Raw genomic sequence first — 18,106 nt, forward strand, 5'->3', positions numbered from 1 at the left:
AAACTACAAACTAATGTCCCTACCGTTACACACATCTTCTTATTAATATCTAAGTCAAACTATAAACATTTTGATCATTATGTGAAATAATTTCCCCATTTTGAACGTCTACTACAACGAACACATCATTATAAACATCATGAGTTAAACATGACAACACAAACGCTGTTACCTTTGTATCTGTCCTGTTATCTGCCCTGTCCTAACTCTTATGTAACAGTAGAGACATTATAAGACAAATCAGTCGTGTTTTATATCCCAATTAATTATTGCTCCTCAATGGCTGTTTTTTCGAATTCCCTTCTCCGTGTACCCATCTTGTTCCTTTTGGGAGTAAAATTATTTATATATATATTCCTCAGATATGGATTACCACTTATCGGGCCTTTCGTCACCTAAATGTGGAGAAGGTCTCAGGCCTGTATTAATGTATTCTGCGCACTAGCCACTGACTTGTAAATTTTCCTTTGAAGCCCCTCGTTCAACATGACTTATTCATGTATGTACCGTATTCGACGTAATAGGCGCCCACGGCGATATTTAAAATCCCAATTAGCACCCCTTCCGATTGATCAATGTACACAAGACTTGCTCGTGTGCTATATGCACCCTTAATTATGGGCAATTTAATTCTGGAAAAATATATCTGTAGTATATAAACATTTCAGGCTGTCAGCATAAACCACGAAATTTATCTTTCAATTCTGTTTTTTTCCACCAAAATAATATTCAAATAAGGGCCCCCTATTTCTAATTTTGAGAGCGCCCTGGGCGCTTATTACGTCGAATACGGTAAGTGTATTTGAGATACATATTTTATGAACCTACGTTAGTAAATATTAATTAAATCGACAAACATGACATTTGTATCTTGACGACTTAATTCAAATAATTTATTTATACTCGGATATCAAAACATATAAAATGTATTCAGTTTCATAAAAGTAGAAATCGTGAAAGGTATACTTTTTTTTGTTTATAATATTGTTTAGCCCTATGTCCCTCTAAATACGCATCATTAGTTCCCAGCTGCTTGTGTCCCGATATCATAATCAATGCGCATCTTTTCACAGCTGCTCCAAACCATGAAAACGCTTTATATCATATATACATCCGTTTACTCGCCAGTGCATCCTATGACACGCTAACCGCCAGCATCTCAACTGCAACAATGAATGTGTTCTCTGGTGTTGCGCTTCTACTGTTGGGCTCTTCCATGCTCCTGTACACAGAGGGTAAGTCACTCATTTCCCCAAAACGTTTAACATGTCCTAATGGCATAAATAGTAAATAATGTTTTCCTAAAATTTCTTGATACTCTGTGCGAACAGAAAGAAAACACAACATTGCTTTTTTAGCTTACTGTCATCCTTAAAGAAATGTGTTTATACCACTCATTTATATGTCTTTGAAAGCAAACATGAAGAAACTAGTGTATACTCCAGGAAACCGCCTTCTATAAAATGCACGTAGGAATCCGCCGACCCATAATGTTGCATGTGTTACCATATGGGACTATTAGCATTCTACAATAAGGTTCCGTGTGTCCATAATGTTTTCCATCATCTATAATAAAGGTTTTTGTTTTTCACACCGCACGTTTGGAATGCCATGGCATCGAAAGGGAAATTGTCTCGTAACGTAGTACCCGTCATGTGTGAAGTGAGTAAGCATGTCCAGTCCACCCTTAGTACCCGTCATGTGTGAAGTAAGCAAGCATGTCCACCTTTAATACCCGTCATGTGTGAAGTGAGTAAGCATGACCTGTCCACCCTGAGTACCCGTCATGTGTGAAGTAAGTAAGCATGTCCTGTCCACCCTTAGTACCCGTCATGTGTGAAATGAGTAAGCATGTCCTGTCCACCCATAGTACCCGTCATGTGTGAAGTGAGTAAGCATGTCCACCCTTAATACCCGTCATGTGTGAAGTGAGTAAGCAAGCATGTCCACCCTTAGTACCCGTCATGTGTGAAGTGAGTAAGCATGATCTGTCCACCCTTAGTACCCGTCATGTGTGAAGTAATCACTGGAAAAAAAATCCATCTATACAAGCTTGTATATGCTTTGGAATGATGATATTTCCAAAGCATATACAAGATTGGAATGATGATATATACAAAAAATAACAAGTTTATATATACGACATATACAAAAATATACATATTTATATATATGGTGTATCCAAATTTGTTTTCTTTGTATATATTGGTAAAGGGAGGTAATTGTTATGTATTTGTGTATAATTATTATATATGTGCAAATTGAAGTGTTTTAAGTTGAGCACTGTGTTTCTGTGTATATGTTGGTAAAGGAGGATAATTGCTATGTATTGTTCTATAATTGTTTTGTATGTGCAAAATAGTATCAGCAAGTTACAAAAAACTGATATAGTGGCGTGTAACATTACTGGAATGTTTAATTAGTACTCCACCCTGTTAGCGGGAGTACATACTCTCCTTGCAATGATATTGACGGGTAAGCGATTGAGGCGTCTGGTACTTTTCCTGGCGCGGTGCTTGGTATGTGAGTAGACTTTATGGTCAAATGCACAGAGAGGATAAGCTGTCGGGGGTGATTGCATTGGCCGTGACTTCTGTATTGAAAGTGTTGAAATCGATTTGTGCTGAGCTTGGATTCGTTTGTACGAGGAGGCCGCGATGTGATTTGTAACATGCTCTCGTGCACATGGCAGATTAGCCAACAGAGTGGATTGCACAGAGGATGAAACTATTTTATTATTAATTTAAAGTGTTGAATTTGGTTTGTTCTGAGCTGTCGGTTTAGTTGTAGGGTATACATTGTTATAATGTCAAATATCGGCGGAACGCGGAAAATCGCGTTTCTTTAAAACGGCAGTCCTTGGAAAAATCCTCTTAAAAAATAATCAAATTATTTTTTTAAAATACTCCGAAAATATCGTGTTGCCGGACAACCGTGACGGATTGTCCTGTTTTCGATCAGAGCTTTCATCATCAAACATGCCTTTATTATTATTCATAACACAATCATGGGATCTTAAGTTTCCGGACATCATACGTTTTCTATCATGAATACTTGCACTATGACGAGGGGGGGTGGGGGTGGGGGGGTGGGGGGGGGGGGGGGGGGGTGGGGGTGTTGGGGTGGGTCTCACAGAGAAATTGTTAATACTCCAATAATGACTTTTTTATGATAAAGTTGTCTTTTATAAGTGAATGAGATGTTTTACAGTTGTTCATGTGAAAAAACTATGAATGTGTATTCAGCGTCCGAAAACCCATAACACGGGGATATATGTTGTATTAATTTCTTATGTTTTACAAAAGATAAGTAAGTACAAAGGTAAGCTTTTCTCAATATGCTTCCACATGGGAAAAGGGACATTGCACGTTTGTGGCAGTATTGCTCCCAGGTGGCGGTGACGTCCACTAATGTCTACATCCACTAATGCCAAATAAACAATCTGTCTGTCTAACTGTCTGCCTACAGTCTACAATAAACAAAGTCATGCACCAGTGATTTTCAGCGACACCTGCTATCAGTGCTACCCAACCTCTAACTGGACAAGTCCACTTTAGTGGAATAATGCCTATAAGCGACAAAAGACAGAAAATTGTATGAAGTCACTTTTTATTTCACTTTGCCATATCACTAACAGTAATAATTTATTTCTGCATCATTGCATTAGTTCTTATAGTATACAACAGCAGATATTTGCTGATTTCAAAGAAATTTCAAAGAGTTCATTCCTAGCATGGGTATGTTGTTTTCATTGTGTAGGCATTATTCCACACTGCTTTATTTTTTTTGTAGGCAATAGTAACTGTAGGCAAAAGTGGACGTAGGCATTAGTGGCGGAAGCTATTCCCGAATTTTTAAAAGTACTGATTTAACTCCGAAATGTTACTGCATCCGCCATCTTTATTTATTTGACTTTTGCCACTGTTACATTTGTTTGTATGAATATTGTTCAAACGGCACAAAATTGCTTAAAATGCAATCAAATGTTTAAAACATTTCTGGGGGCTCAGCCTAATATCGTTAGCAAAGTCAACAAACTACGACCATAAATGTAATGTACAACAGGCGCAAGAAAATTCAAAAAAATTCTTACAAATACAAATGATAAGAAGTCGAATATGAATACTTATACCTGTATTTTTTAGAACAAGAAATTGACACATTGACGTATTCAGATTAAATTGATATGTTCTTTACTTATGTAAATGCAAATGATAAGAAAAATAATTAACAGTGAGATACTCTGGCTATTGTGCAAAGAATCCAGTCCCAATGAAAGTGAACAGCATGCCGATGTTATACAAAGCAATCATATAATATATCGCAACTGATAGTTCTTAACAATCAGGCAATCAACATAATGACGGTATCAGTGGGCACATCGTGGTATTTGAAGATAGAAAATGTTAACACATGTCAGCAGTCTAGGAAGTTATACACGGCATCTTGACAATGAACAAAAAGAAGAAGAAGAAGAGTAGTTTATTAAAGTGTCACTATTTAAACAACCACACCACACCACACCACACCACACCACACCACACCACACCACAACACAACACAACACAACACAACACAACACAACACAACACAACACACCACAACACAACACAACACAACACAACACAACACAACACAACACAACACAACACAACACAACACAACACAACACAACACAACACAACACAACACAACACACTACGGGATTCCATACTCGGTATTGACCCATGACAGATCCTTCTTCGTGTCAGGGAATGGGTTTTTGGATGGTGGTCAGCAGACACGTCTTGCCTTAGGGAAGGCTGCTGTACTGTCCAGCTTCTTCATGTATGTCTCATCTGCGAGCCTCTTCACCATCTGCAGTTCCGTCGACTCGCAGTTCTTTGGTCGTACTGTAAAAAATATTTATGCCGTCTTCGTCATAGTTACTTTCCTCGGAGGGCATCAACTGAACTATCTCTAATGCGTCCTCGTACCTCTGTTTCTTCTGGACGGGAAGGTTGCGATGGCGTATCCCGAGGACTCTGTTACGACTCTTCTGAAGAAAAACAACAACTTTATTTACAATTGCATTTCAAATTTATAATGCATATGCATGTACATCCATGTATATGCTCATGAGCAAACGAGGAAAATATGTGAAAATCAAATTCAAATTTATTCCGATAACCCTTAAGCAACGTGTCAGTATTATAGCTTGATGTATTAGAACAACACTATTTGTGAATGCCAGGTGCTACCGGTAGTGTTGGGTATGCTTACCATACAACGACATCAAACGAATTACATCACACTCTAAGTAAACAATCTCATTTAACCCTTAATTGGTTAATTAATCTAGTTAACCTGCAGTATACTGTATCACTTAGTACTGCTTTAACGAGGATTAATCCCTTGTCAGTTGTTGGTGAGTGATCAATTAATGTCTGGAGAAAGGGATTAGCCTTACTCACAATAAATTAACATTTCATACTGCAACACAAGAGATTATTGATCATTATGCCTTTATAAGAAAGTGAGAAAGATAAAGATTGAATGAAACATAACGGGCCGCGCCTGCATTATATAGCCTGCAAGAATCGTCACTGTAAACTAATAGAGGATTAATTTCAATTTTACAGAATATTCAACTGCTAAGTATATGATCAAGTGTTGAAGTAGCATTAGATATGTTTGAGATTACAGTTTTCAATTAACTGTATAATGTACCTTGCTGTTTTTGAGAGAGTCAGTGTCTGTAGAGCTGGCTTGGTCTAATTGGTATTCACTCCCTGGGACACAAATATTGTTTACTAGCATTGTATTGTGAGCAGCCGGATGCGTAAATAATATGTAATATATTTCCGTATTATATTTTATAGTACTTATTGTTTTAATATTGTTAACAACAGAGAGAACGAAGATTTTTTTGAAAAACCACAACAGCATGCATATGTTCTAGCAAAAGGAAACTTGATAAATATTCATTTCCCTTAATTTCTACTTTGGAAAACTTAGTTGGCGCTCTGAAAGCTTGACGCTGTATAATTTGGCACGCGCATGGTTGGATGCAAACCAAATGTTTAATTTTCGCAAATTAAGAAACCAGCGGCGGTATAGGAGCATATATCTAATGTCATTCAATACAGAATAATAATCAAGATGGCAGTTTCAATGTTAAGATTAAGTATTTCTAAAGATATGGAAATTAATAACTTGATAACTTTTTTTAATCTTTGATCTTTTGGGAAAATAATAGTGGAACTGGTTGAGTGACTGACGTATTCTACATTAAAAGTGACAGGTACGTGATTTACATCATTAAAATTTAAAGTGATACAATTATAAGTGAGGGTTGTGATTTATTTAGAAATGAAGTCAGTATTTGGGGATTTAACCTGCGCTTTTCGACATTATGAGTATTTCGCACACGATTAAGAAAAAAATGTAATTCATTTATTTAAACGAAGTACAAATGCATCAATCCTAAATCACCGGACTAAGTACATAGTTTGTTGAATGTTATTTCGTGAATACACAAATTGCATGACACATTCCATGAGGACAAACCCAAATGGCCCGTCCCTTTGTGACAGGTGTTAATTAGAGAATATATTGCCACCACATTATGTCCCGGCACTTTTATGACATGTAATGAACTTAGTCGGTCCCTTGGTCTGTAACAACAACATTGGTCTTATAAAATCAAAGTAACATAAATGTAATTCGTATTCAAAAATTGACTGAAAAAACATAACATGAATATAATTGCCCTTTTGGGGATAATATAATATTGGGAAAATATACTTAAAAGTACATGATTAAAGAATTTCAGAATCAACTGTTTATGACCGACTTCACACAAACTGAATAATTAAACATATGTTTATATAGCTATAATTACATGCATGACACCTACATTATCATGAAATAATAATGTTGGTCATGTTTGTTAATTTGTACATTTCGATGTTATTGGTATCCTGAGGATGTTGTAATTATACACGTGTTCTGATCTTATTTGACGTAGAATACATGAACTGGTTGAGTGACTTTCTTCCATCAGTGTGAAAGGATTTCCCACACATAAACCCTAAATCCTTTGTCAAACAGAAATAAGTCATATAGATATCATATCTAACTGGTATTAAAAGTTCACTATCAATCTCCTCTGATAACAAACAGTTACATTTAATATCCCCAAGCACCAAGACCCTGTATGCTCATGGAGTAATTATCAGAAATCCGAATAATATCCTGTCTACATGGTCACACCCGGTGATTGTTAAGACATTCAGACAATGTGGCAGTCTGTATTCATTGCTTATATCCCAAAAGTCCCCACCAAGCTTCCTATATGCAAATTGTATTAAATGATACATATATACATTAAAACAGAACAAAAACGATTGGTCAACAGTTTGGTGCGATCGATGGAAAGGTGTTCAATTACTAAGAAAAGCTATTTAACTGTTTAATACTTAATACGTGTCTTAAAATATGAATTAATTCTTAAGTTATTACATTAGTGCAAATTCACCCGAACGTAGGATGTACATGGACTGATTTCAAAACAGCTAAATTGACAAATTGTTTCCCATAAACCACTGAATATAAACTCACTTAACCTTTAGAATAGAAAGGCGAATCGTTTCTTAATATATTGTCTTTTAAGCCGATGGAAGTTTAAATCACTACAACCGAGTCCGAGGCGATAAAGGATTATGTGACAAAATCTGGTATCATGGCTTAACTGTATATAAGTAACACTGTCCAAGTTTTATAATCCTCTATATCAGATGACTATTCCAATTATTAATGGTATCAGGGAGGAATGACTTGGCATAGCATTCTGTTCTACAACATATAGCCTATATATTGGTTCGATTTCTATAAATGTAATTACTAACAGCAAAGATGTTTTCCATCTTGTAATAAGGTGTAATGGCTGTGTTAGTATCTCTATAAATATTCTCGTGGCCTGTACCCCTTATCGCCCTACAAATAGTCCGTATAGTCCGTATTGAGTGAGTGAGTTAACATTTAACGTCTCATCGGCATTATTTCAGCGTCCGAAATGAATCTTAGTGTAAACATTCTAGGATCAATTCTTATTCTTGGTACAATTATCCAAAATATTGGCATTATATGCTTGTTCATAACTTCTAACGATTCATGTGAAAGGAGTTATTTAACTGAGTGAGTATGGTTAAAGTCAAACTTAGTAATCCTTTCACACTAACGATCCTTGTTAACAATGAACGCATGTCAATTGACTTAACAAACATCCTTAAGTAGAAGTATCACAACGGACGGTGTATACAACCGTTTGTCAAACAATATCAACCAATATTTTATATTTAGAATCACCATTACATGATATCACAGAAACATATATATTAAATTTTACTTTGAAAACTCCAGAACTAATGTCGTGAACGTAATATAATAGGAATTTATTCCAACAAAGTGTTTCCCATATATATGTTTCCTTGTACAATTTTAAATTAATGGATTTTTTATCTATTATTTTGCCATGATCGTGACAATCGCGAAAAGGCTACTCTCTTGCTATTCCGTTTATTGGTTATTCTAGTTTAGACAGCGACAGCCTCTCGTTATACAAACAGTTCTTTTCTAACCCCGATTTAGTTAAGACAACGTCAGTCTTTCGCTATACAAACAGTGGTTTTTCTAACCCTGATTTAGTTAAGACAGCGGCAGCCTTTCGTTATACAAAGAGTGCTTTTCTAACCCCGACCTAGTTAAAACAGCGGCAGCCTTTCGCTATACAAACAGTACTTTTCTAACCCCGACCTAGTTAAGACAGCGGAAGCCTTTCGCTATACAAACAGTGCTTTTCTAACCCCGACCCAGTTAAGACAGCGGCAGCCTTTCGTTATACAAACAGTGCTTTTTCTAACCGCGATCTAGTTAAGACAGCGGTATAATTTATATTATTGATCTGTTACTAAAATCTGCACAAGTGTTTTATTTCTGATGTAAAACGCTGTCAACATAAACAAATACAAATTATTTCATAACACTCCAAATATAGTTGCCATAATGAAAATAGTATTAACGTACCCGTCATCTGTTTAGTGAGTAAGGATGTCCTGTCCTCCCTTAGTACCCGTCATATGTGAAGTGAGTAAGCATTTCCTGTCCACCCTTAGTACCCGTCATGTGTGAAGTAAGTAAGCATGTCCTGTCCACCCTTAGTACCCGTCATGTGTGAAGTGAGTAAGCATGTCCTGTCAACCCTTAGTACCCGTCATGTGTGAAGTGAGTAAGCATGTCCACCCTTAGTACCCGTCATGTGTGAAGTGAGTAAGCATGTCCTGTCCACCCTTAGTACCCGTCATGTGTGAAGTAAGTAAGCATGTCATGTCCACCCTTAGTACCCGTCATGTGTGAAGTAAGCAAGCATGCCCTGTCCACCCATAGTACCCGTCATGTGTGAAGTGAATAAGCATGTCCACCCTTAATACCCGTCATGTGTGAAGTGAGTAAGCATGTCCACCCTTAGTACCCGTCATGTGTGAAGTGAGTAAGCATGCCCACACTTAGTGCCGTCATGTGTGAAGTGAGTAAGCATGTCAACCTTTAGTACCCGTCATGTGTGAAGTAAGTAAGCATGTCAACCTTTAGTACCCGTCATGTGTGAAGTAAGTAAGCATGTCCACCCTTAGTACCCATCATGTGTGAAGTGAGTAAGCATGTCCTGTCCTCCCTTAGTACCCGTCATGTGTGAAGTGAGTAATCATGTCCTGTCTACCCTTAGTACCCGTCATGTGTGAAGTGAGTAAGCATGTCCACCTTTAGTGCCCGTCATGTGTGAAGTCAGTAAGCATGTCCACCCTGTGTACCCATCATGTGTGAAGTGAGTAAGCATGCCCGCCCTTAATACCCGTTATGTGTGAAGTGAGTAAGCATGTCAACCTTTAGTACCTGTCATGTGTGAAGTAAGTAAGCATGTCCACCCTTAGTACCCGTCATGTGTGAAGTAAGCAAGCATGCCCTGTCCACCCTTAGTACGCGTCATGTGTGAAGTGAGTAAGCATGTCCACCCTTAATATCCGTCATGTGTGAAGTGAGTAAGCATGTCCACCTTTAGTACCCATCATGTGTGAAGTAAGTAAGCATGTCCACACTTAGTACCCGTCATTTGTGAAGTGAGTAAGCATGTCCTGTCCACCCTTAGTACCCGTCATGTGTGAAGTAAGCAAGCATGCCCTGTCCACCCTTAGTACGCGTCCTGTGAGAAGTGAGTAAGCATGTCCACCCTTAATACCCGTCATGTGTGAAGTGAGTAAGCATATCCTGTCCACCCTTAGTACCCGTCATGTGTGAAGTGAGTAAGCATGTCCACCATTAATACCCGTCATGTGTAAAGTGAGTAAGCATGTCATGTCCACCCTTAATACCCGTCATGTGTGAAGTGAGTAAGCATGTCCTGTCCAACCCTTAGCACCCGTCATGTGTGAAGTGAGTAAGCATGTCCTGTCCAACCCTTAGTACCCGTCATGTGTGAAATGAGTAAGCATGTCCTGTCCAACCCTTAGTACCCGTCATGTGTGAAATGAGTAAGCATGTCCTGTCCAACCCTAAATACCCGTCATATCTGTGAAGTCAGTAAGCATGTCCTGTCCAACCCTTAATACCCGTCACGTGTGAAGTGAGTAAGCATGTCCTGTCCTCCCCTTGTGCCCGTCGTATGTGAAGTGAGTGATACACCCATGATTACTAGTAATGTTACAAGATGGCATGATTATTTCTGGATATATGAGTCCAAACTACAAAGTAATCTTGTATCCATTTTACTTCTTTTCAATTTGCCCCATTTCCACGGCCAAGAATTCAGCACCGATCGTGCAAAGAAATCAATACAGTGCACCAAAGTGAGCAGTTATCTGTATTGTTTGTGATGGTAAAGGAAACTTGGATAATTGTGTTATTGGATAATCTACCATCTTTAAGGGACTTAAAATGTTCCCAAAATAGTGGGAAACGAACTTGAAATGAATACACATTCACCGCGTGGTAATAGATCCATGTATATTTAATAACTTGTACATAAGACATAACATGTCTAAAAACCCGTACCAAGTACTATAAGTTTACACTTAACATTTGAAGATGGCATTAACATTTAGCGATACCATATCTGAAAATATGAACAACGAACAAAACATGTCGATTAGTGATGTTGGCTTCATTGTGTGTCATTCAGGCATGCAATAGTTGTTCACTTCGCTATGATGACCCGTTACACAAACACATCCTGACAGATAAGAACCATATGTTACAAAACACTTCGCACGTGGATGGAACTGCATAGAATATCAAGTGACATTTTGTAATTACTGTTCACACTGGCCTGTGTGACCAGCTTGCCGATAAGCGGATGTTCGATGTCCTTACTGACATTGTCGTTTGTAAATTAGTTCGTTTCCTTGTTTCTACATCAGCATATACACTGAAATGAGCTAAGCTTAAATTTCTTCATATTATTTGCAGAATATCCCTTAAAACTAGGGAATATAAAATAATTATAACATTAGAATTATACTCAATGTAAAATGTAACTTTAATGCCTTCGATGTTAAATAGTGGCGGTCGGGTAGCCTTGTGGTTAAAGCATTCGCTCGACACGCCGAAAGCCCGGGTTCGATTCCCGACATGGCTACAATGTGCGAAGCCCATTTCCAGTGTCCCCCGTCTTGATATTGCATGAATATTGCTTAAAAAAGGCTGCGTAAAACGATACTCACTCACTCACTTACGATGTTGAATACTGTTTCCTCTTTGTTGTGATAAAGGGCGATTTATCATATGGTACACTGTGTTAATTTAAAACATCAACGCCGTAGAGTAATCCGCTCGATCATCAACGGAAACAAACTCAAATGGGCGCAAGCGGCAAAAGAAGCGTCGAATACCACATGAACGGGTCATAGAGAGCCAGTGATGGCACCAATGATTGCACCGGGGGATGGCCTCAGGTGATGGCACCAGGTACTGTCACCAGGTGGTGGCACCAGTGATGTCACCAGTGATGTCACCAGTGATGGCACCAGTGATGGCCCAAGGTGATGGCACCAGTGATGGCACCAGTGATGGCACCAGTGATGGCACCAGGTGATGGCACCAGGTGATGGCACCAGTGATGGCACGAGGTGGTGGCACCAGTTATGGCCCCAGGTGATGGCACCAGTGATGGCAACAGTGATGGCACCAGTGACGGCCCCAGTGATGGCCCCAGGTGATGGCACCAGTGATGGCACCAGGTGGTGCCAGGTCCTTCTGTCTTAGTGAACGGTGGTGAAGTTAGGACGTAAAAGGACGACTAGTTATTCACTGTTCTCAGAAAGACGATGCTTGCAAGAATATAGGAGTAGAGATGTCCGATTACACCCTATGTATAATTATATTTTTATAATTTATATTTATATATCTTTTAATCGAGCCTCTTCTCGTGACACACAACAATATAGCAAAGGGACATGATATGAAAAACAGGTATTTTGTCAGATAGCAGAATAGTTCTACTGCTGGGCTGTTTCATGCCCCTCCATGTTGGAGGAGAGTAATACATGCAGACAATCTCTACTGCATTCTACTGTTGGGCTGTTGCAAGTGTGTCTATGTTGAAGGTGGGTAGTAAAGGCCTATTGTCTCTACAGTTTTCCATTGTTGGGCTGTTGCAAGCCTCTCTATGTTGCAGGTGGGTAGTAATGGCCTATTGTCTCAACAGTTTTCCACTGTTGGACTGTTGCAAGCCTCTCTATGTTGAAGGTGGGTAGTAATGGCCTATTGTCTCTAGTTTTCCACTGTTGGGCTGTTGCAAGCCTCTCTAGGTTGAAGGTGGGTAGTAAAGGCCTATTGTCTCTACAGTTTTCCACTGTTGGGCTGTTGCAAACCTCTCTAGGTTGAAGGTGGGTAGAAAATGCAGACTGACTCCACTGTCTCTCATTGTTGTGCTGTTTCAAGCCACACTATCTTGACGGTGGGTAGTAAAGTCATATTGTCTCCACAGTCTTCTACCGTTAGGCTGTTACAAGCCCCTCTATGTTGAAGGTGGGTAGTAAAGACATATTGTCTCTACAGTCTTCCACTGTAAGGCTGTTGCAAGCCTCTCATTGATGAAGGTGGGTAGTAAAGACATATTGTCTCTACAGTCTTCCACTGTTAGGCTGTTGCAAGCCTCTCAAAGTTGAAGGTGGGTAGTAAAGGCAGATTGTCTCTCTTTCTCTTGGGCTGTTTCAAGCCCCTCTATGTTGAAGTGGGGTAGGAAAGGCAGACTGTTGCTACTGTCTCTTACCGTTGTGCTGTTGCAAGGAACTCTATGATGAAGGTGGGTAGTAAAGACATATTGTCCCCACAATCTTCCAATGTTAGGCTGTTGCAAGCCTCTCAATGTTGAAGATGGGTAGTAAAGGCAGATTGTCTCTACAATCTTCCACTGTTGGGCTGTTGCAAGCCTCTCAATGTTGAAGGTGGGTAGTAAAGGAGTATTGTCTCTCTTACTGTTGGGCTGTTGCAAGCAACTCTATGTTGAAGGTGGGTAGTAAAGACATATTGTCTCTACAGTCTTCCACTGTTAGAGTGTTTCCTCAGCCTCTCCAGAAACAGTATCCCATGTACAATGTCAAGGGAAAGGTGAGAACACAGACATTTCATATCATGACACTCACAACTGAAATGGGTCACCATAGCAACTTAGAGATGCTGTTATCAGAATGATGATGGTGACGGCTTCCATTTCATCTTCAGCTGCTGTAAATAAAGGGGGAAGTTTACCTCTAAAGTCTACATTCCATACACAAGGGAATAGGCAGATTAAAAGGAAATGATCTTCAACAACACATGTTTATCATAAAACCCTATTTAGTTTCTTATCATATGACAAGGAATCCGATCTGATCCTGACAAGCTATATTCTTTCCTATAATTACTACAGTAAGAATGAACTCTGTAGTGGCTCTCACTGTTATATACAGGCACGAAGTGCACAGGCGGATTCCACAAGCATGGAGCTTCTTGTTATTGGTTCTCGAACATAAAAGGAACATTTGCAGAAGCGAGGGTGAGTGATTTATACATTCCAGAAGTCTGAAACGTCATCAGATTTGTGGGCAGTTATTTCATGACACACATCTACATTTCAGTTACGTAATTTTATCCAACTTGACGCAATTGGTAAAAAAAAATGTTAGCGTGTATGGATTTTATACAACGTTTGGTAAATGGAAAACAACTAATTTTCAAGCTTTCTTTCGCATGATCAAGACGTGTCTGTATTGGAGAAAATATGTATCATGTGTTTGGTCAAATGTCCACATAAAATAATCAATACCACCTTAAGATCTTGACAGGACGAACTACTTTAAGGGTGATATCTGATGTAACAAAACCTGTGTATGTGTGACACATTACCTTCACTGCAAGGATAAAACGTTTTACCTCTAAAGTTGTTGTTTTTGGTATTGCTTACGTTCGTTTATTGATTGATCTTCTAAACAGGAACTGCACGAAGTGATAAGATTGATTAAAAATGTGTTTTGTAGGAAGTCAGTGATCTTCTTAACTTTGTAGCATAAAATGAGTAACTGAGATTGTTGATGGTTGTTTCCTTGCAGTGGATTGAAAAAGAGTAATTGTTCCCCTAAGAGTGTAAACCATCAAAGTTTTATTCCTGAACAGCTGAAGAGATGGTGTAAACTCTTTTACATGAGTTCCTTTGTTCATACGTCCTATGAAGAATGTGTGACATAAGTTAGAATTGTTCTTTATTCTCCACAGTCAATCTGTCGCTTCCTGGGCAGTGATCTGGTCACCATCACCAGTCACACCGAGGATGCCTTTGTCAGAGGGTATGCGACCCAGCGGGGAAAAGGTGGGTATACTCAGAAGTGCCAATTATCATTGCTTTACCCCAAATTCAATGGTACACACGTCATTGGAAAATTGTATGATATAAATATATTTATTTCCATAAAGTGGAGTGATTGGCAAACAAGCAAATTTTTTTTATCTGAATGCCTCTCCCAAACATGATACATATACAAATAGCAATGTATATAGGAAAATTGTATTCATCCCAATAGCGTAATTGTAGCGTAAAACGAGGTTTCAGTGGTTCACTTTCATACGTATAGGTATGTAAATAGATATTTGCATGGTTTGTGATACGTTATAAAAGATACGTGTACAAAAGTTATTTCCTATAATAATGAATACCCATTGTATGTCATATGTGTTGAAATAGGCCGTTGTCTCATACTAAACACATTCTTTGTTTTCTTATCATGTAATGAAGCTGAAAGATACTACCTGGGGGGCACCGACCTTGGTCTGGAGGGACACTGGATATGGACGGGGAACAAGCCCTTCACTTACACCAACTGGGCACCAGGGCAACCAACTAACCGCGGAAATAATGAACACTGTCTCGAAGCTCACAAAGTTTTCGGATACAGGTGGAATGATATTCATTGTGACATGAAAGCAAATTTCATTTGTCAGATGTCGCCACTGAGAGGATAAATAAAACTGGCTGTTGCAGACTGTCTCTGGAAACAACAATTTCACATGTGTGATTAAGAAATAAACGTACCCTTTATACATATATTACAGTTAACCTGATAAACAAATACAGGTTACAGGGAACACACTCGGCACACTCTAGCACACTCAGATACCACGCCGCAGTTTAAGCAGTAATAGGCAGTATTCTCAGTCGACCAGTCCTATTTCTAGCCCATTATTGCCGAGCGCCAGATAGGGTAACAAGTACCATCTTTTAACGTCTTTTAGTATGATGCGACCGGGCACCGCACGACGGACCTTCCGCTCTCCGGGCGGACGTTCTACCACTAGACCAAGGAGGCGGTAGACAGGGTAACAACAAGTACCGTCTTTTAACGTCTTTTGGTATGACGCGGCCGAGGATCGAACGCCGGACCTTCCGCTCTCCGGGCGGACGCTCTACCACAAGACCGCGTTGACCAGCTGTTGATGAGCGTAGATGACACGTGTGGGCGCGACATAACTCGCGATTTGTTTTGTTGAAACATGACCACTGATAAGCTTATCGCCGAGCTGATACATAAACATAATTGATAAAACACAAACCCTGAACGCTCCGGGCGGACTCTCTATCAAGAGACCACGAAGGCGGTCCCTCAGTAAAGCGACATTTCCAAATTCAGTCGGACGCATCAGTGACATAAATCATACCCCATGCAATTCCCTAATTCAGCTTGTATCATATGTTGCCATATGTATTCAGGTGAACAATTGGTTTGTCCTTGCACATGCTTGTGATGGGTGCCAAGGGTGGGGCAGGATACTCACACCTTTTCGCGAACACCTGGTGTCATCACAACAACAAAAATTGACATTCTGCGTGGATATTACGATTCTTACAAGAAACAGATCAAAATTAAGGTTGGTTGGTTGGTTAGTTGGTTGTTTAACGCCGCACTCAGCAATATTCCAGCTATATGACGGCAGTCTGTAAATAATCGAGTTTGGACCAGACAATCCCGTGATTGATATCATGAGCATCGATCCACGCAATTGGGATCGATGGCATGCATCAACCAAGTCAGCGAACCCGACCACCCGATCCCATTAGTCGCCTTTTACGACAAGCAGTGTCACCTTTTACGGCAAGCATGTAATGCTGAAGACCACTCTACCCCGGAGTCTTCACGGGTTCTTAAAATTAAGGAAGGCGTCATATCTTGTATTATGACGTTATCATAGCATTTTCGCGTATGTTATGTCATTCCGGAATCACCAATTCCAAATTATTCAATGACCTCAATATTCATGAACTGACAGTGATTCACGATTTGACCAATCTTCTCAAATAAAAGTCAAAGAAATCGGTGTCTGAGTGGGATGACTTTGTCACATCAGAGCCGGGCGGTAGGTGGGGGTGGTGGGTGGTGGGTGGTGGGGGTGGGGTGGGTAGGGGGGTTGGGGATGGGTGGGGGGGGAGGGGGCGTATATAACAAACAATGGCTCTGTAAATCATTAAAAATGTCACATGTAAAAGTGAAAGAAGAACAGGAAGATGTAGTAAAATTAATAGAAAAATAAGTTCTGTTTCTTTGAGCATTTTAGATGAGGAACCGTTTTCAGAAAGTAGCTTTTAGGGAACACATTTTATGTTGGTTGGTTTGTTGATTTACGCCGCACTCAGCAATCTTCCAGCTATATGACGGCGGTCTGTAAATAATCAGACCAGACAATCCAGTGATTGATATCATGAGCATCGATCCATAACGTTCATGAAACAGAAGGTAAAGCAACATATACGCATTGGTCTTCATTAAACAGAAGGTGGAACAACATATACGTATGAGTGTTCATGAAACAGAAGGTGCAACAACATATTCGTATGGGTGTTCATTTAACAGGAGCTGCAACAACATATACGTATGGATGTTCATCTAACACCGTCAATAATACATTATTTATGCCAATGATTTTATACATGCTGTTGACAACACACAAACATATAATGTAGTTGCTAATATCAGGGATGAATTCCACGCCTCTATGATAAATAGCTACAGTTTTTTTGTTCTAATGTGGGATTCTACATGAGACAATTAAGTCTTGACAGGTTGTGATATGATGGTCATGAAATCCAACAAACGTTTGTCATAATGATTTGGGGATATGTAAACAGAAAATAATGAACAGTTTACTCACACTCTGTAGGTTATGTAATATTAAGTGTAGGGTGTGAAAATTAGAATACATGTGAATGTCCACATAAATACAAAGACTGGTTGAGCATAAAAATAGAGCGGTTTCAATAAAGCGACAAAACCCTTTCTATAGCCAATAGAAATCTCTGCATAAAGCAAAGTCGCCACCGATCCCAACTACATGTCATAAGCATGTGTTTGTGAATCACTAATCTCTGCATAAAGCAGAGTCGACTGTACAATTCCGACTATATCGTGAGCATGTGTTTATGAATCACTATAAAATAGTCATGACACCAGGTGTTCGCGAAAAGGTGAGCGTATCCTGCCCCACCGAAAAGTAAGTATTGGTAGGGCAGAATAATAGAAAAGTTTTATATAAACATGGATTGTTTGTG

At 39.3% G+C, this 18,106-nt stretch overlaps 1 protein-coding gene across 1 annotated transcript; it reads left to right on the plus strand.

Moving 5' to 3' along the window:
- The first annotated feature begins 1,121 nt into the window (after nucleotides 1-1,121).
- LOC124125632 (perlucin-like) lies at nucleotides 1,122-15,572 on the plus strand. Its single transcript, XM_046488978.1, has 4 exons — nucleotides 1,122-1,235; nucleotides 13,983-14,068; nucleotides 14,785-14,878; nucleotides 15,302-15,572. Exons 1-4 carry the CDS (start codon nucleotides 1,172-1,174, stop codon nucleotides 15,526-15,528), a joined length of 471 nt encoding a protein of 156 aa, XP_046344934.1. The 5' UTR covers nucleotides 1,122-1,171; the 3' UTR covers nucleotides 15,529-15,572.
- The last annotated feature ends 2,534 nt before the right edge of the window (nucleotides 15,573-18,106 follow it).

The sequence above is a fragment of the Haliotis rufescens genome, unplaced genomic scaffold (assembly GCF_023055435.1).
Source record: "Haliotis rufescens isolate VD_foot unplaced genomic scaffold, xgHalRufe1.0.p SCAF_84, whole genome shotgun sequence".
Lineage (NCBI taxonomy): Eukaryota > Metazoa > Mollusca > Gastropoda > Lepetellida > Haliotidae > Haliotis > Haliotis rufescens.

Coding starts and splice junctions, on each gene's coding strand:
- LOC124125632 (XM_046488978.1), top strand. CDS start 1,172: ATGAATGTGTTCTCTGGTGTTGCGCTTCTACTGTTGGGCTCTTCCATG. Junction 1,236..13,982: donor CATGCTCCTGTACACAGAGG/GTAAGTCACTCA, acceptor TGTTATATACAG/GCACGAAGTGCACAGGCGGA. Junction 14,069..14,784: donor GAACATTTGCAGAAGCGAGG/GTGAGTGATTTA, acceptor TATTCTCCACAG/TCAATCTGTCGCTTCCTGGG.